General features: G+C 43.6%; 1 protein-coding gene across 1 annotated transcript in view; it reads right to left on the reverse strand.

The window, feature by feature from the left end:
- Positions 1-18,253: 18,253 nt before the first annotated feature.
- SH2D1B (SH2 domain containing 1B) overlaps positions 18,254-19,999 on the reverse strand; it is a 29,329-nt gene continuing 27,583 nt past the window's right edge. The window contains exon 4 of the mRNA XM_037504447.2: positions 18,254-18,342. Coding sequence (XP_037360344.1) covers positions 18,302-18,342 — 41 coding nt within the window. The 3' untranslated portion in view covers positions 18,254-18,301. The remainder of the gene's footprint in view (positions 18,343-19,999) is intronic.

The following is a 19,999-nucleotide window of genomic DNA, read 5'->3' on the forward strand; positions in this document are numbered from 1 at the left end:
CTTCAGGATTTGGGTTTGTCATCAGACCCTCTGTGTTCTGGCTGGCTGCTGTGTGAGCCCCTCTTCCAGTCTGACTTCGGCTGTTTGAGGAACATCATCAATGTGATGTCAGCAGGTAAGTCTCTCCTCAGGAGGGAGCAAGAGGACATGGCAGGTGACTGACCACTTACTAGTTAAGCAATGAATTTTTTAACCATTGGAAATTCTCATTTTCAATTATGTTTATGGAGATAATATTTTACAGCACTGTATGTTTTGGGGTACAGATTTACACCTCTACAAATGTGTATTACATTGTGCCCACCACCAAGGCTCCAATAATGCTCTGCCATAGTCCATTGGGCCCCTCCTCCATTTGCTGAGAAGCCTTAGTTCTGTAGTCAGGTTTAAAGGGTTTGTTTTTTTCTGTTTTTGTCTGCCCCTTTGATTTTCATATTCCACATTTGAGTGAAATCTGGTGTTTTTCTTTTTCCCACTGATTTAATTTGCTTAGCATAATCTCCTGTTCCAATCATGTTATTGCAAATGGCAACATTTCATCTTTTTTGACAGCTGAGTAATATTCCACTGTGTATATACCACTTTATCCATTGGCCTCCAGGTTTTCAAATTTTCTCCTTTGATTTCTCCTTTAACCCAATTCAGTAGCAAGTTATTCAGTCTCCACATATTTGAGGTTCTTTCCTGCCTTGTTTTTGTGGTTGATTTATACTTTGATACTGCTAGGATCAGAGAAAACTACATGATTTCAATTGTGACCCAACATGTGACCAACCCTCGAGAATGTTCCATGCACACCTGGGAAGAATGTGTACTGAGCTTTTTGGGGAGTGGAGTGCCCTATAAATGTCTAGTAAGCCCATCTGCTCTAATTTTTCATTTAAGGTTGTTGCATTGTTGATTGATGTGTACACTGGTGTAAGTCCTCTGCTGCTACTGTGCTGTTGTCAATATCTGTTTTTAGGTTAATGGTTGCTGTACATATTTTGATACTGCTACATTTGGTGCCTATATATTGATGAGTGCTATGTCTTCCTGATATAATTCAGGCAATGACTCAACCTGGGGTCCATAGCCCTCTTCCATCAAGGGAGAAATGGAGCTGTGGACACAGGCATTGCTGAGACAGACAAGGGCTACCCTTGGATTCTCAGTCATCAGTAAATGTCAGCGTATGCGCAGAGCTGTTTACTTGGTATTTCCCTAGCAAGTGTGCCCAATGGCCTTTCACAAGCCTTGACACCAGCTTGTTGAGAGAATGGCTTGGAGCAGAGCTGCCTGAAATCTCTGCCTAGTTGCTGCCCGCAGGTCTGTTTCAGACCAGGAGACTGAGAATGGCATGATCCCAGGACCGTCCCTGAGGTTGAGATCCATGGTTTGGCACACAGGGACCTGTGGCTCCATGTCAGAAGTATCTCAGGCATCAGGCTAAGTGTCCAGACTACTTTGCATCTGATTCCTCTCTTGTATTTCACGTAGGAGGGGCAAGATAGAACAGGCTCTGAGGACACTGTGCTCCGTAGCAGACTGCAGCATTATTCTGGGAAAACAGGAATGATGAGAAAACCAAGGAAACATAGTCCACAGATGGGAAAAAGGCATAGAAAATACAAAGGCAATTTCTCTCGCTAAGGGTGGACTCTAGTGAATTCTTTTGGTAACCTCTCCTATTGCATTGATTTAGGATTGGCTTCTGTAGTCATCTAGCTATGAAATGTGCCTCTCCCACTATTATGCATAGGAGTTATTTCTGACTGAAATGAAATACAAAAAACTAAAAAAAATTCTTTGAGAAAGTATAAAAAAAACCAGATGTGTATGCGGCGTATTCTGGGCTTCTGGGCCCACAGCTGAGCCTTTGATCTAGAAACTGGGGTATAAATACAATGTCCAACCCCTGCCATAATTTGAGTGTATCTGGGGCACCGTGGTGGTAAAGGGATAGCTCATTCTTTCTCGCCTGGCTGAAAATAGGCAAGATGCGCGCTGCCTGCCCTCCCACGACCATCTTACCAGGCTGTATTAACAGGTCATGAAACAGAGTAGAAACAATAAAGCCAGGAAATTCAACTGAGAGTGTCTATCTGCGGCCATCCTAGCCTGAGTGCTCGGGGCTTGCCTGATCTCAGGAGTTAAGCAGGGCGGGGCCTCATTAGTACTTGGCTGTGCTCGGGTGCTCTGAGCTTATCAGCCTGAGTGGTTCCTTGAGGAGGGTAACAATCACAGGCAGTCAGGCTACCCCTTCTTTCCTCAAGACTGCACATCTGCTGGTAGCAAACCCCAGTTAGTATTTGGAATTTGCAATTAGTTAATCCGGGATGGCTGGATTAGGTGCTACCCTAAACTCAGAGGATTCCTTCTAGGGCAGTTTCTTCTGCTTTCACATTTAGGAATCCCTTTGAAGTCACTGAATACTGGGACAGTTGTACAACCCTCTGTTCTCTGACTCCCTGTCCTCTCCACTCCCAACCCAGCAGCTGCTGCTGGTAGTAATTCAGCGATGGCTGCTCTTTGAGATATTGTCCTGTGGGTCCCCAGGTTTCCCTCACCAGGGTGCCTGCTGGGTTTGGTGTGTCCTATCTGGAGCCCCCAGTGTAGCTCCCTCATGAGTGGGAGCAAGTGATTAAGGATATACAAAAAAAAAAAGAGAGGAAAAAAAAATACAGCCCTCATCAGTGGATTCCCACCTCCCCTGCAAATGGCCTTTAATGTCTTTCGTCTCTCCCCAGGAAATCCACTGTGGAAACTTTAAGTTGCCCAGTGAAAGCATCTTCGAGTGCTTTACCCTCCAGGGTGCCCTCCTCCTGCTGTCGTTTGCACTGGGCATGCCATGAAAGCCCAGAGTCCCCACCACCGACTCCCTACTAATGAGAAAATTCCTCTGCTTTTCGTATCCAGGGACCAGCCCTTCTGAGACAAGGTTCTCTTTGTGCCGGGCTTATTTCCAGCTGCTGCCACGATAAATAGTCCAACTCCGAGGAGCCCCGCAGGAAAGTCACTTGGTTATGGACCACACAGACAGGGAAGCAAACTTTAGGAAATATGTACGGAACAACTCTCACTAGGCTACTTCTCTCCTTGGGGGGTGCCCAAGGAATTTCAGTTATAGGGTGGGAAACCCGCCAGTGCTTTTTCTCTTGAAATAACCCAACCCCCCCAAAAAAAAACCCCAAACCACCACCTAACTGCAACTGTTTACTGTTGACTGGGTCAGCATGTCCAGTGCCGTCTGCTCAGCTACCTTAAGCACCTCCACATTGGCTCCCTTACTCCTTCCAGGCTCAGGTGATGAGGTAGTGCCTGTCAGTCTGTCCAACGTTCCAGCACAGTGTTCAGCCTGCTTCACTGACTAATGTGTGGCTGCTTGTAACATGTCTGTGGTCACCATAGCATGTTTGCACTAACTCAGCCACTGTGAGCCAGTAAAGGATCAGCCTGGTCTTTGGATATAGAGAAGTAGCCAAAGGTTCAGCCCTCAGGTGAGTTCCTGTGACATCAGAACCCCATCCTGGATAGACCCCATGGCTGCACAGAAAATCCCAGCACAGATCGGAGCCCCCCAGCAGTCTGTGTATCTGGCCAATTGTGTTTCTGTCAAGCTTCCTTGCTTAATTCAAACCCAGGGTCCTCTGTGTCAAGAACTGTCTGAAAGTCTTTGCAGCATGTCTGGTGAATTCTTGTCACACCTGCTGACATTTTTAGGAGCTGACGTTCTGGAGAGGTGGTGGGGCTCTCTGGGAAGTAATTCTGTGGGTAATAAAACTGCAGGATGAGGCTGTTCTGTGTTGTCCCTGCGTAAGTACCCCCTACATTTCTATTGATCATAGGTTGTGATGAGGCTGGGCAGGGGGGTAGAAGAGGGCTTCTGGAAATTTCTTTTTTTAAAGAAATTTTTATTGTATTTTTTGTGTAGAAGAACTGGGGTGCAGGCCAAAGGTGTGGGGTATGAGAGGACTCACCAGAGACAGAGTGGGAAACAGAACAGGCAGATCTACTGAAATACACTGCTGAGGGGAGCAGTGGGTGAGACAGGGAAAGGTATGTTGAATCATGTGGGTCACCTCCCTGGCCAGAGATGGAACTCAGGCCATCGTGGTGATAGTGCTGAGACTTAACCTCTAGGCCACCAGGAATCCCCTGAGGCGAGGGTCTTCTACAAGAGCTTGAGGGAGGTATGAGATGGGTATTTCCTCTAGATTTTCTAAAACCCAGCCTTGCCCACCTTGCCAGGTGCATCTGCCTCCACTGCCTTTGTTCCAGGTGGTCCACCTGCCGAGGTCACCTCTGTTATCTTTTCTCTTTCCCAGACTTTGCTGGCTGTTAATTCATTCTTCAGTTTCAGCTCAGGATCCCTTCCTGATGCCCTCATCCCTTCTTTTATTCTCTGCAGCATCCTTCTATTTCTCCATCATCGGTGCTCCTCCCATGATTGGCTTTTTCTTATCAGTGTTAAAGCAGAACTTTGGATGAAATGATGTTATTTGAGGGCCTGCCCTATGTACATACACACACACACACACACACACACACACACACACATGCGCTCTCTCTCTCTCTCTCTCTCTCTCTCTCTCTCTCTCACTAAATTGTGTGGAATAGCCTAAAGGGAGCTCTCCATAGACCACCTCCTGCTGCTCCTTCCCCAGGGCTTTCCTTGCAGGCTGTCCCTACCTACAGAGAAGGATTCCGGAGGCCATTTCCAGAGTGGAAGATGGCTAATGGGCGAACATGAAACTCATTTATCTCCATCTAGAGCCTCAATTAGTTCTGCTCCCTGGATAAGTGCCACTTGCCACATGGCTGGCAGAGCCAGCATTTATGTCCAGCCTCAAGTGAGAGGGTCTCCCTTGGGAACCAGGCACCTGCCAGCTGAGTGCTCTGAGTTCCAGTTGTTACACTTTTCTTTACTGCTTGGAGCTTTGGTATTCATTGGTGCTTTCATCTAAAGTGTCTGTATGTCCCAGGAGTTGTGCTGATTAATTTACATATAGAATCTTATTTGTTTTTCTTAATAACTTGCAAGGGGAGGCCCATGAAGACCATTTTTTCAGAGCAGGTGTTTTACTGCCTTCAGAGATCCACATATATTTTGTCACTGATCCTCCTATCTTGGGGCTGGGAGGGTATTCCTGCCCCATTTTATAGACAGGTACGCAGAGAGAGCAGATTGCCTGAGTCCTACAAGTGAGCTGGATCTAAAGGACTAGGGTTTTAGACCTGAGGACCAGACATCTTCCCCACTACATGGCTTTTTCTGTTTTCATCACACCACTCTGATAAAAAGTCCCAGGAAGTATTCCTAGCCCAGAGATGTCTCAGTTGGACCTCACCAGGGATGAGTACAATTTCATTAAATTCTGAATGTTCATGTAGGATGGAAATTTAGAGCCCATTCCCCAAACCTATTATTTTTGAGAAGAAAAAAATCCCAAGGACTGTTTTCAATGTTAACCTGCCCTAGGGTGTCTCAGGGTCCCCCCACTCACCTTATGCAGTAAGCATCAGATAGAGCTGACCAGAGGCTGAAGGAGTTGCAGCAACTCACCCAAAGTTGTTCTACTAAAAAAGACAGAACAGAACTCAAGTGTCTCTTGAAAGCATCCATTCTTAAGGATCTTAAGTGTGAATCTTCCCCATGGATTGCAAGAAACTAAACCCTAGGCAGAAGTGGCAGGAGTACTTCATTACATCTCAAATTGCAGACTCAGGAAAAGCTGGCTAATCCTGTTAGTGACACCTGAGATTAAGCATTCAAACGACAGGTGCACATTGTTCTCAGGAATGTTCCAAGTTTTACAGCCACCACATTTCCTTGAATGCTTAACAGGAAAAGTGGTAAAAATGTTTTCTTTGTGGTTGTCTGACCTCTTGTGGCTGGCCTCAGGCATTGCAGTTTGGGTAGCTGATTGCTGTGAAAGGCACCTTTCTAAGATAAAACACTTGTGGCATTAGTACCATTTCCATTTTAGAGAGGCTTCTTATTTTCCTAATGTCATTTAACAAATATTATGTGAAAGAAGAAATAAAAAGAGATTATATCTCTTAATGAGGAATTCCAGTAGTAACTATTTTTGAGTGAAAATAGAAAAAGGAGAAAGTTTGGGGGAAAATGAGGATTTTCCAAAAGTACAGAAAGATAGGAATTTTAAGAATGAAAAGACATATAGCATTCATCAGAACTGAGAATGAAAAACACATTCTTAGACACTACAGTAAAATTTAAGATCATAAAGGTAGACCATCTTTAAAGTTTCCGGTAGAAAAGAGATTAGCTATAAAGGAGAATCATGTCAACATTAGCCATCTCAGTAAGAATTCTAGATATAAAATGACAATGGTTTAATGTTTTTTTACTGTTGAAGGAAAAGAACTTCAAGCCTATCCTTTCTATTCAGTTCAACTATCATTTGAAGATAAATTAGAAGATACATTATGGAGTGCCCAGAACTGCAAAAAGTTTATTATGCAAAAACTATCTTTGCAAATACTCTTGGAGGAAGTATTCCAAAAAGAAGAGAATAAACTGAGGAAAGTTCTATGTGTTTAGAAATGTGTAGGAAGTAAGAATGGTTAATTGACTCAGTAAAATTTACTGTTGTTTAAATGATAAATTGTTCAAAAGAAGTGGATAATAATAATTCAAATTTTAAGTAATATTAGAAAATGAAGTGGGTTGATGGTGACAAAGTAAATGAGAATATGCTTCATAACGATTGAGGTACTTTAAATATTTTCAGAAAGGAGAAACAAAAATACAGGTCTTAAAAAAAAAAAGATATTTCAGGGCCTCCCCGGTGTCGCAGCGGTTGAGCGCTGGGTTGCGAAGCTGCCTGCGGCCTCTGTAGTGCCGGTTCGATCCCCGGCTGCTCCCCGGCCACCAGAGGAGGGCCCCACATGGCGCGCAGACCTCTCCTGCCGCCCGCTGCTCCCCTCAGCAGTGTACTTCGGTCCTTCTGCCTGCTCTGCTCTCTCCTCTGGCTCTGGTGAATTCTCTCACCCTCCCGCGCTTCTGACTGTACCCAGTGCTTGTATAAATAAATCAAATCAGCAGAGATAAATATCATCTATTCACTAGAAAGCAAAAAAGGAGGGAGAAAAAGAAAGCAACATATAGTAAATGAAAAGAATGGAATAACATCTCTGTGTTAGCTCAGGCTGCTAAAATAAAATAACATGGATTGGGTAACTTAAACAACAGACGTTTATTGTTCACAATTCCATGGATGGGAAGGCCAAGATCAAGGTGCTAGCAAATTCCATGTCCAGTGAGGCTCACTTCCTGAGGTTCAAGCAGCCACTTTCTCACAGTGTCCTCACAGTGTCCTTCCTCAGTGCTTACTTACGGAGTGAGCTCTGGTGTGGCCACTGCTTCTTAAGACCCCAATCTCATCATTGGGCTAACATCCTTGGGACCTCATCTAAACCTGATATCTCCCAAAGGCCCCACTTCAGACACCATCACATTAGGAGTTAGCTCTTCAATATGAGTTTTGGGTGCAGAAAGGGTAACATAGTCAGACCATATCAATGGCAGAAATAAATCCCAATAGTATATAATCAGTGTAAGTGTGTTGAATTCAGCAACTAAAATGAGAATCTTAAATTGGGAAAAGAATAGATCCAGCAATATTTTGTCTACAGAAGACAGAGCTAACATAAAAGGTAGGAAAACCTCAAAAACAAAGAGATAGAGAATTATATACTAGGGAAGTATGAATGAAAAGAAAGCCAGGATAGCAATTTTAATGATGTAAAATATAATTAAAGCAAAATATCACAAGGCAAAGAGAAACACTTCACTAAATAAAAGAAACACTTCATGGCAATGAAATAATTACAAAAATTTATGCATTATAAAAATATAACCTCAAAATAGTTAAAACAAGACAGAAGAGCTACAAGGGCAATTTGATATATCGACTACTGTAACTAGAAAGCTAACCTCCATTATAAATTGAATTAAAATGACAGGCCTAATTTTTTTACTCTGATCGATCAAATAAATGAAAAGAAAAAGAATATGTATTTATTTTCATGATCTATAATCTTGAATACAATGTATCGAAGCAATTGATAAGCTAAAAGATTAGGATGAAATTGGAATATTGAATAATAATATAAAAACAAAGATTAATAAAGCTAAAAGCTGGCTTTGATAGCACTGTAACAGTTGTCCCCAGGAAAGGGGGAGGTTCCAGGTTCCCTGCCCCACCCAAATGGAGAGTGGAGCTGAGCAGGGAGAGAAGAAGCTGGAGAGGAGACTGAGGAAGGAGGGAAGCAGGATGGAGAGCCAGGGGGAGACCTGGAGGAGGCACATGGAGCAGAGAGACATGTGAAGAAGCTGCCCTTGCCTTTTGGTCATGGAATGGGTGACACAGATGTGGGTGAGACCCGTGGGGAGGTAATAATGACGGTTTTTGTCTTGATGTTGATTTTGCTCTTTTCCCTCCAGACTTGTCTGCTTCTTTCTGATCCTTTTCTGTGGGTCCCCACTGGAAGATGCTTTAGACCCGTGGCAGGCTTTGGGGCCTTGCTCTGGGCTATTCCTGCTTGGGTGGACTTTTACCCACGAGGGGATGGTTAACTTTGGGTGCTTGATTTAGAAACTATATTCTTTGCCTTTCCTATATTGTTTCCTAATTGTATTAAAGTTCCTTCCCATTAAAGTCTCATATGTTTTGTGTTGATGTGGCAGATGGCAGAACCTATTTAGAGCAGGCGGGATTGGGGGTTCTGGGGTATCCCTCTCCCTGCCCTGTAACAGCACTATTAAGATAGATAGAATTTATTAATAAGAGTAAGGTCCAAATAAGATACAGAACAATGGAAATGCAACTACAATTCTAGCATAGTTTTTAAAATAATGTAAACTATATGCGAACAGTTATGAAAACTCAGGCAAAATATGTAAAATTCTAGGAAAAATCATTGCCAGTATTAGCAAAATAATTGAATAAACTAATAAGTATTAAAGATATTTAAATAGTAGTGTTATAGGACAGGGAGAGGGGCAGCCCAAGCCCCGCAAACCTGCCTATTCTACATGGGTTCTGCCATCCGCCGCATCAACACAAAACATATGAGACTTTAATGGGAAGGAACTTTAATAAAAACTAGGAAACAATACAGGTAATGTTATAGGACAGGGAGAGGGGTAGCCCAAGCCCCGCAAACCTGCCTATTCTAAATGGGTTCTGCCATCCGCCGCATCAACACAAAACATAGGTGACTTTAATGGGAAGGAACTTTAATTAAACTAGGAAACAATACAGGTAAGGCAAAGAGTCTAGTTTCTAAATGAAGCACCCAAAGTTACCCATCCCCTCGTGGGTAAAAGTCCATCCATATGGGATCGGCCCAGAACAAGGCCCCAAAGCCTGCTAAAAGTCTAAAGCATCTTCCAGTGGGGACCCACAGCAAAGGGTCACAAACAACCGGACAAGCCCGGAAGGAAAAGAGCAAAATCAACATCAAGATAAAAGCTGCCATGGTCACCTCCCCACGGGTCTCACCCACATCTGTGTCACCCAGTCCACGACCAAAAGACAAGCGCAGTTTCTTCACGTGTCTCTAGGCTCCATGCGCCTCCTCCAGGTCTCCTGGCTCCATCCTGCTTCCTTCCTTCCTCAGTCTCTTCTGCAGCTTCTCCTCTTCCTGCTCAGCTCCACCCTCCCTTGGGTGGGGCAGGGAAACTCCCCCTTTCCTGGGGACCACCCTGTTACAATCCCCCCTTTTAATTTTTATTCCACCATATCTATGGTGGCACAGATCTCAGGGTGTAATCTTAGGAGACAGTCTTTTTTTCAGGGTTACAATGTGTGTAAGAAAAGCAACAATTAGTCAGCAGCATTATCCATGAATGTCCAGTATGACAGTTTCATTACTTAAAAATAGTCCATTATCCAAGCCAAAAGAAAAAAAAATCTGGAGAATTGGCTAAAACAAGATAGCAAATATATCAAAATCACAGGGAAAAAAAAAATCTTAAAATGGTTCAACTGATGTAAAACACAAATTTTCTCAACCTTGATCCCAAACTTTTAACAGCAAAGCAAAAGTTTGCAAACTAAATCTACTTTTAAACCATTTTTCTATTTTTGCATAAAATCACAGAGTAGAAATAACTAACAGCAATTTTAGCTGGCTTTGTTGAAATATTCCATACAGGATCAGAGCGAACCGTTGGCATCTGGTCGATGCAGGTTTCAGGTATAAAGTTGGTCTCATCAGACTCCACCTGGGCTTTCCTCTTCTCGAGGGTACCAGGGCATTTTCGTTGGCCGGGTTGTCCAGTCCTGCCAATGGAGGCAAGCTTCCTCACCTTCTTTGGAGGTCTCTGGAACCCTACAAACAAGGCAAACAGGTTCTCCTCTTCTTGGTTCAGCTCTTTTTCAACTTTCTGGAAGAACTCCACACAAAGCCACACAATCAAAGTCACGTCCAATTTTCGTTAAAACAGACAAAATCCCTATGGAAGTTATGCAAAAACAGACTCTGAAATAAGTAGCAAAAATTACTACCACTATTTGTATGCTGTGTTGGTATCAAGGGGAGAGAAAATGTGACAAGTTAGCTTTGCTGGAAAAAAATTACAACCTTTCTGCAGATCCTGGTTAGTCAAAACAAAACAAAACAAAACAAAAATTTCGTGGATTCAGGACAGAATGCATAAAAAAAAAGTTCCAGTATTATGTCAAAGAAACCTTAGTAAATGTCAGGTGTATTTCCAGGTCTATTGAGTCCTTTGTAAGAAAGTTTTACTCTCAACAGTTCCATCAATAGGAATCTGTTGAGACCTTTTCTCCCTATATTTCCAGAAACAATTTCTGTAGATGTGAAACAATTGAATTATACAATATTACAAGGTGACAATCACCACTGACAATTTACATACATACCCGATACTACTGTTAACATATTGGACATACCAAAGTTTTTTACCATTTTCCAAGTGACAATGCTTCCCTTCCAGTTTTACCTCATTAGGTAAAAGCCAAATAGAACAAATTCATGTAATGCTTTCCCAGGAGGAAAGGGAGAAACTTTGTGGAGTGTCTCAGGAGCTCTACTGAGGTTCCACAAAATTTCCTTGCATCAGCCAAATGACAGGCTACCAAATTTGTACTTGAATTTAGATTTCTGGGAAGCTTTGCCATAAATATCAGAAAAGTAACAGAAACAACAATATTCAATCTCTATGAAGGCACCGGCTTAGTTCAGTAGCACAATGTTGACAATCAAACCATAACTTTTTGTTTTTCTCATAACCGGAGACTTTTTTTTTTTTTTCCCCCCAACGTCTATGGGCACCATGTATACCAATTTGTCGATTACTGGAGGTCAAGACAGACACAAGGACATACAGACATACAACATGTAGACAAAGACAGTTTTTTTTTTTTTTAGTTATGCCACGTGGAATGTTATGTAACTGCAGTTTTACTCGATAGGCTCAGAAAAAAAAATGTCAAAGTCCAAAAAAAATGTGGAGTGTTGCTGGCAGAAAAATTTCCAGTTGTCATCCTGCAAACCTAAGACTTTGGAAATAGGAAGGAAAAGTTTTATTAATCAAGAGTTACATGACCTTGTTTATCACCTTAGGGTTTTCAGTGTTGAAGACTTTTTGTTAGAAGTCAATCCTGGGGTATTCTGTACAGCAACTGAAAGAATAAAAGTTAACTTTCAAGCAAAAGGAGTCATCTCTTGTTAGCCACCAAGCAGGCACTCCTTGGGTTTCCTGGAATAGAACCCGAAAAAGCAAAATCAAAATATCAGTAATTAACTTTCAATTAAAAGGAATCATCTCCTTACTTCTGTTAGCCACTCTGGGACAGAAGCTGAAAGAGCAGATTAAACATCTAAGCACAGATTACACCTCCCCCACACTAGGGAGGGACAACAACAACACAGGTATGAAAACCTGGTATAGTTACATGATGCACCCTAAAGAGTGCTTTCCACAACAGACCTTCCTCAGTAGGAAGCAGAAACTTAGAATCTTGTCTTACACCAGCAATTGAACAAATTCAGGATTCAAAATGGCAAACATGCCCAAAACAAATTGTGTAGACAAAATTCACAGCAGCAAATCCTTTAAGACTCAGACAAATCTTGTTAATTTTTCTGATCCAGACTTTGTAAAAATTCAAGTTATCTCCAAGAATCCATCAAGGATACCAGCGATTACCAGTTACTGCTTAAGGCTACTCTTTCCTTAACACCCAGGCATACATTTGCTAATTAAAACACCACCTCTCCACAGTTGGCTTGCAAAACCGGTCAGACACAGGGCAGGAAGTAGTCAAAGACAAAGCAACATACCACTGAAGAACCATTATTGCCTTTAGAAATGCTAATGAGACAGCAGAGATTACAAAAAGAAAGAAAAAAAAAGTTCCAAGTGGCCTCAGACGCCATGTTTGATCTGGCCACATGGTCCAATGTACTGCCTAATCTTTTGAGTAAAACTGGCACAGAACAATTTCCACAAAATCAAATGTCTTAGCAAGTCACTACAAACAAATTACATACAGACACACAGATCTTCACAAAGCCCAAACCAGTTTTTCAACAGCAAATCGACATATGAAACAAACACACCAGAGAAACCAAAAATCACATTTGCGCTTATGGTAGCCAGTGCCATAGGGAAGCCCAATTTCCCCATGGGGCTGACTAACCACGGATGGCTCTGTCCTAAATCACGTTGGACGCCAAATCTGTTATAGGACAGGGAGAGGGGCAGCCCAAGCCCCGCAAACCTGCCTATTCTACATGGGTTCTGCCATCCGCCGCATCAACACAAAACATATGAGACTTTAATGGGAAGGAACTTTAATAAAAACTAGGAAACAATACAGGTAATGTTATAGGACAGGGAGAGGGGTAGCCCAAGCCCCGCAAACCTGCCTATTCTAAATGGGTTCTGCCATCCGCCGCATCAACACAAAACATAGGTGACTTTAATGGGAAGGAACTTTAATTAAACTAGGAAACAATACAGGTAAGGCAAAGAGTCTAGTTTCTAAATGAAGCACCCAAAGTTACCCATCCCCTCGTGGGTAAAAGTCCATCCATATGGGATCGGCCCAGAACAAGGCCCCAAAGCCTGCTAAAAGTCTAAAGCATCTTCCAGTGGGGACCCACAGCAAAGGGTCACAAACAACCGGACAAGCCCGGAAGGAAAAGAGCAAAATCAACATCAAGATAAAAGCTGCCATGGTCACCTCCCCACGGGTCTCACCCACATCTGTGTCACCCAGTCCACGACCAAAAGACAAGCGCAGTTTCTTCACGTGTCTCTAGGCTCCATGCGCCTCCTCCAGGTCTCCTGGCTCCATCCTGCTTCCTTCCTTCCTCAGTCTCTTCTGCAGCTTCTCCTCTTCCTGCTCAGCTCCACCCTCCCTTGGGTGGGGCAGGGAAACTCCCCCTTTCCTGGGGACCACCCTGTTACAATCTCTCCTCTTCCTGCTCAGCTCCACCCTCCCTTGGGTGGGGCAGGGAAACTCCCCCTTTCCTGGGGACCACCCTGTTACAGTAGTAAAAGATTTCCCTCCCTCTCTTCACCAAAGCCTTGCATTTGGTTTTATAAGAGAGTACTAATTGTAGTTTTTGGAGTCTGTGGGTTTGGAGTGCAGGGTCCTTGGGTTCACTCTGGGAAAGGTTTCACCAGAGCTACCGTTTCAGTGACACACGGCCAGTTTCCCAGGTGAGTTTCTCCATGAGACAGAGACTTTAGTTATATTTAGAGGGCAGGTTTATTAGGGAAGGGATAAAACAGCTAGAGATGCTTGCAGAGACACAAGCTGGCAGGAAGAGCTGCCCCAGAAGGGACAGGTTTGCTAAGAGAGGCCTGCCTGGTTGCAGGTGGGCGGACTTGACAGGTCACGGGCAAGGCAGGAAGCTGCTGCCCCACAGAGGGAGAGAGTTGATGAGAAGAGTCACCCGCATAGTCACAGGTGGGCAGTGGGAGTGCTGCCCCTAGCCACTGCAGAGACTGCACTGATATAGTCGTCTTCTGTTTGGGAGGGGCTCACTCCTTGTGAGCTGTCAGTTGGTTGCTAATTTTGGATAACTATGTAGAATTTGAAAGGGACCCGAGATTCCACAATGGGCTCAATCTCCATATCATTACTTTTGGGTGTGCCCTCCCCCTTGGATACCTGCTTGGATGTTATGCTTTGTAATCTAGGCATCCTCGCCTAAGGATACATGCCTAAGGATACTAGTTTTACTAGTTTCCACAAATGTCCTCTGCGCCTAAGGATCTTGGTTTCCATAGCTGAGTCAATGGCTATGCTAATCTCTTCTACCCCCACCTCCTTGTGTGAGCCAGGTTTCTGGTCTTGTGGTGCACCTCCTTTTCATTTTTTTTTTCTATTCTTGTCCTCCATCACTAATAAGCTTTTAAGGAACAGGCAATCTTATCTTACAAAGGTGTTGCAGAAAGTAGAAAAAGAACTGCTTGACTCAATTTATATGATTAATGTAACCATGATTTAGTAAGCTAGAGTCGCATTGGATTTAAGATTTTTAATGCAAAAATCTTTCATGAAATATTAACTGACTAAACCCAACACTTTATTATAATAAAACATGATCAAGTTAAGCAATGCAAATATGGTATATTAGCATTTTATTAATGTAACTTACAACTACAATGGAACAAAGATAAAAGGAGTGTGACTTTCAATAGATGCAAAAACAAATCACAATAAATTTCAAAACATTTCTCATCAAAGCCTTTAAGGGCTAGAACAAATATGTTTAAATGAAGAAAATTTCTAAGCACTTTGTGTAATACTGGTAACAACACATTAACATCCACTTTCATGGCCACTATTGACTGTATACTGGAGGTCCCAGACAATCAAGTAAACAGAAAAGAAGATGCATAGGTGTTGGAAGGAAAGAAAAAATATTTACAACTGATAATATCAACAATATAGAATATATAATTCAAACCAGTAGATGAGAGCACATTTTGCTATTGAGAGCACACTTTGCTATTGCCATAGTCTGCTAATAATATAAGACATAGGAATTCATCAAACAGATTTACAAGTCTTCTATGGTGAAAATGTGTTTTAGTAAAGAACAAAAGTGATGCAAGTTAATAGATGTAGCATGTTTGTTTTATAAAATATCACAAGAATATCAGTTCTCCCCAATTACAAACTGGTGCAAGTTCATTCAAAATTTCAGCAAGATGTCTTGAACTACTTAACATATACGGAAAAGTCAAGGTTCAGGAACAACTGAGTTTTGAAAAATAAGGAGAGGATGCTTATCCAATAAGGCATTACAAAGTCAGAGTATTAGAACCCTTATGCTATAAAGGAAGAACCATAAATCAAAGGGGTGGAAAATGAATTAACAAGCAGGTTGAAATGGGAAATATACATGGAGAAATACAAAGTTGGACCCTTATCTCTTACATATTCAATGTTTAACCTCAGATTCATTTATCAACAAATATTTATTGAATATGATGTGTGAAGGTCTTTTCTAGACACTGGGGATATGTCAGCAAAAAGGCAAATATCTTTATTATGAAAACCCTAACCTTAGAGAATGAACACATAAATGCAGCAGAAGAACATGTAGAATAGTTGTTTCTGCATGATCTTAAAGTGGAGAAGGGCTTATTAAACGGGAATCAAAAATGTTGCAGATGGGTTTGACTACATCATAAGTAAATATGAGCATGTTTTGTAATCTACCCTAGTCCAGAGAAACTCTCTGATACTTTCTCTGAAACTGTGATACATAAAGGGACTCCTTCAAGTTTGCGCCTCACAGTGCTTTTCTGGCAGCCAGGAACTAGAACCAACCTAGACGTGTGTCTATCTGTAGAGGAAAAGATAAGCAAAATGTGGTAGAAGCACACTATGGAATAGCATGCCTCAGTTAGAGGCACTGAATTCCACTCAGTGATTTAAAATAGAGCCAAATAGTATTAGTGAAAGAAAGTAATAGCATCATCGGCACAATAGTGCATTTTGTGTATATACCTGTAAAAGATACATTCACGAACACTACTATACATTCCATAAAGGTACATACAAACAGCATTGAACTGGTCTCTATGGGGGAGAGTGAGCACTGGAATGGGAAGTAGGGATGAGGATGAAAGAAAGAAAAGTGAAATCAAAGAAGGGTCTTATATAAATTGGTGGTGATAATGAATTAATAGTTAAGGAGTGTGACTAACTGAACTATGTGAGAGGCGGGAGTGAGAAGAAAGAGATTTTCCCACTGTAGTTATTAAGAGTAGAATCCAGTGGTCCTTGAACTGGAGACGCTTTAGCATTCAGGGAGTCTGATTTCTTCACAGGGGAGGAAGAATTTCATCTTCTCTCCCATCTTCCAAATCCTTGGAAAACATCACCCTTGAACTATGGCAAGGAAGTCCATACACAGGGCAGAGAGTACACTATCTCTAATGGGCTCAGACTGCTTTCTTACACTTGGCTAATACTACCCTGTTATAAACACCTATTGGTGTGAGTCCCTTCCACAGTCTGGCTTTGTACCCAGTGACTCTATACCTTCTTTCATGGAAGAGCATTTGAAATGCTTGAAATGACTGTTGTACTTTGTCTTCCTTCAGTCCAACATACCCAGATCTTTCTGCTGTTCTTCACACGGCCTGTTCAAGGATTCATAGCATAACATCATTGTCTGCTATTCAGTGTGGCTTACTTGTCTGGGCACTGTTGAGACCCACTGAGGACCAGGCAGCATGCAAGTCACTGTGCATGGTGCTCAGAAAGGAAGCCACCTCTGTGAGAGGTTATAATGGGAAGACCTTGAACTAATTGCTTGGTCCTACTGGATTTCGAAATCTATAAAACTCACATCTCTGCCATGCAGAATGAGTGACCACCTTTTATATATTGATTTATTCCAGAAATAGGCACAGGCATTTATTTTCAGTGCCAAGGATTGCAGTAAGTATTAGAACTAGACATTGTTTTTTTGTCATGAAGAGAGGATTAATGACGTGGGTCCACCCCCCCATGGAGCTGGCTTGCTTAGGCGTCCTTTGTTGCACCAGCCCAGTGCTTCCTCAGCACTCTGAATGTGGCTTCATTTCATTTCTCTGCTTGGTCATAGCCATGGATTGCTGTGGCCCGAGAACTCACAGGCTCACACTTTGTCTCTGCATTTTCTGTTTCATGTCATCTGGAAATGTAGAGTTCCTCTCTCTAATAACATTAGAAGATAAAGCCAGTGGGGAGAGATGAATCGCTATGCTGTGAAGTTGGGGAAGAGGACGGACATAGAATTGGTACATTCCTCGATGACGTTAATTTATCTTTTGAACTAGCAGAACTTACAACTATTGCAAGAAGCCGATCAGGAATGTGCTTGTAGTCAGTCACTTCTCTGAACTGATCACAGCTCTGTGGCTCATACATTTTTACGACTGTGGAGGAAAGATTATCTCCAAACAAGCGTTGGTGGCATACCCAGAACCTAGCTGAGAACAGGAAGCACACATGGAAGACTATCTATAGAATCCCCACTTACATCACTGCAGAACCACAGCGTGCTGCTGAAGTGCTCGGTGCATAAATGAAATTTAGGCAAAATCAGGGAGAGAGTGTGAACAGGGAAAAGTTGGGCAGGAAAATCAAAATTAGTAAGAAGAGCTAGAAGGCAAATGGCCCAGGCTGGAGGGCGGAGGATGGATGGGGAGTCAGAGCTCCCCACCCAGGCCAAGCAGTCCAGGCAGGTGCAGAGAATGTGTTGAGCCTTGGGGGCTGGAACTCAGATCCCTTGCTGCTCGTGCGTACATCTCCAGCACTCCAGGACTCCCTCACTCCACCCGACACAGCCAGACTCAGCAGAGACTAAATCACCCCGCCCAGAAACTTGTTTTGTGGGTGAAGAAATGGAGACCTGGAAGGGAAGAGGTGTGTCCAAATTGCCAAGGTCACAGGACGGAAGCTCGGGTTGCTGAGTTGAAGCCACGTGTGCTCTCTTCTGATTACCTGGCAGGAAGGAAGATGCCAACCATGACATAGTGGGAGAACCCTGAACAAGTCGAGGAGAATAGGTTCAAGTTGCCTCATTCCAAAACAGAAGGAAAAGAGGGGAAAGTGGTTTTGGAGCTGCTCATGGTGGGAGCCTGGAACAGGGACATGGGGAGGGATTTCTCTCAGAGGCTGGGGGACAGTGTCTCGATCACCCAGTCTACGAGAATCTGAATTGTCCCGTACAGTTTGGCATCCAGACGACACCCACGGAAGAAGTGGGGATGTTGTGAGAACTGTCACCCCACATTTTCTCATCTTCAAGGCAAGACATGCACATAATCGTTGCCACTGTACACATCTTCACCGCTGCTGTTCGAGTAGACACTCTCGCTGCCGCTGTGCCCATAGACAGTGTTACTGTTCACGTAATTGCTGCTGCAGTTCTCATAATCCTCACCCTTCTTATCTGGAGAAAAAGCAGAAGACAGAGCAGTTGTGAGGTTCACCTCTCAGGAGTTGTGTTGGCCAACCCCACTCAAGGGGAAGAAGGCCTTGCCTCATCAAAGGGACATCTTCCAGGGCACCACAGGGGACCGTCCTGGCAAAACGGGGGGGTGTCTATAAGCACCAGAGTTTCAGCCCCAGCTGCCTCTGCTGATCAGTAAAAAACCTGTGCCTCCCTCAGAGTGAAAACAACTGTTCAGAACAGCCGAAGCTGCTTCTGAGGAGCTGAAGGGAAGAGGAGCTCCCCAGGAGGATATACCTCCTTTGGTGGCTGAGGAGTGGGGTGCTCACCCTGCCAAGATGGACCAAGCATGGAAAGTCTGTGTGGTCAAACCCATGTCTTGAGGAGGAGCTCAAAAGGGTTTTACTTTTGGGATTTGTGATCTTATTATTGATGAGGCAGGTACCGTCACCACCCAGCCAGCCCACAGCACCAGCAACTCTCTGGGTTTGCCTGAGGGCTGCAGCATAGGGACATTCCTGGGGTCTAGCTCCGCTTCTTTTACACATTTCTTTCCTGTAAATTCTGGTGGTAAATGTCTATGGGTCTGTGCCTGAACTGAGCCGATAGGACATGGCTTTGCGTTTCCATGGGAGCAAATGTCCGTGGCTGGCAGAGAAGGGGACAGAAATAATGGCAGAGGAGTGGGTTTTCTTTTAATCACTATAAACCCTGCTTCCTTGGGCCTCCCTGGTGGCGCAGGGGTTAAAGACAGTGCTATCAAGCTATTGCCAGTCACTGCAGCACAATTTTGACCCCCACCCCCCATGCCCAAGCCTGCCAGCAGCAGACCTATCCTGACTTGCTCGCTGTTCCCCTCAGCAGTGTACTTCAGTCAATCCACCTGTTCTGCTCCCCACTCTGTCTCTGGTGAATCCTCTCATACCACCCGCCTCCCGCGCACCTCTGGACTGTTCCCCAGTTCTTGTATGCATAAATAAATAAATCTTTATATATATATATATATAATGGCCTCCCCTGGTGGCGCAGCAGTTGAGCGCTGGGCTGCGAAGCTGCCTGCAGCCTCTGCAGCGCCGGTTCAATCCCCGGCCACCGGCGAGGGTCCCACATGGCGCACAGACCTCTCCTGCCGCCCGCTGCTCCCCTCAGCAGTGTATTTAGTCAGTCTGCCTGTTCTGTTCCCTGCTCTGGCTCTGGTGAATTCTCTCACCCTCCCATGCTTCTGACTGTACCTGATGCTTGTATAAATAAATAAACAAACAAATAAAATCTTTAAAAAAATATATATATATATATACACACAAACAAACCCATGGTTCCCTTTACAGGGAGGGAGAGGGGCAGGGTGAATGGCAAAGGAGGAGGGTTGGGGGGCAGGGGCATTGCAGGCTTTCCAGACTTGACTGTCTGCCTTTCTCTCCAGCCAGCCCATCTCCCATCACCATCACCTGCCTGCTGACAGCCAAAGTCTCTTTAACCGGGACGAGAACCGTACATTCCACCATGAGGAAAAGGGTTAAGTGAGGAATAGCCCAGGAAGTCTTAGTTA

The sequence above is a fragment of the Talpa occidentalis genome, unplaced genomic scaffold (assembly GCF_014898055.3).
Source record: "Talpa occidentalis isolate TD23 unplaced genomic scaffold, MPIMG_talOcc4v2.1 talOcc4.12, whole genome shotgun sequence".
In the NCBI taxonomy this organism is placed as follows: domain Eukaryota; kingdom Metazoa; phylum Chordata; class Mammalia; order Eulipotyphla; family Talpidae; genus Talpa; species Talpa occidentalis.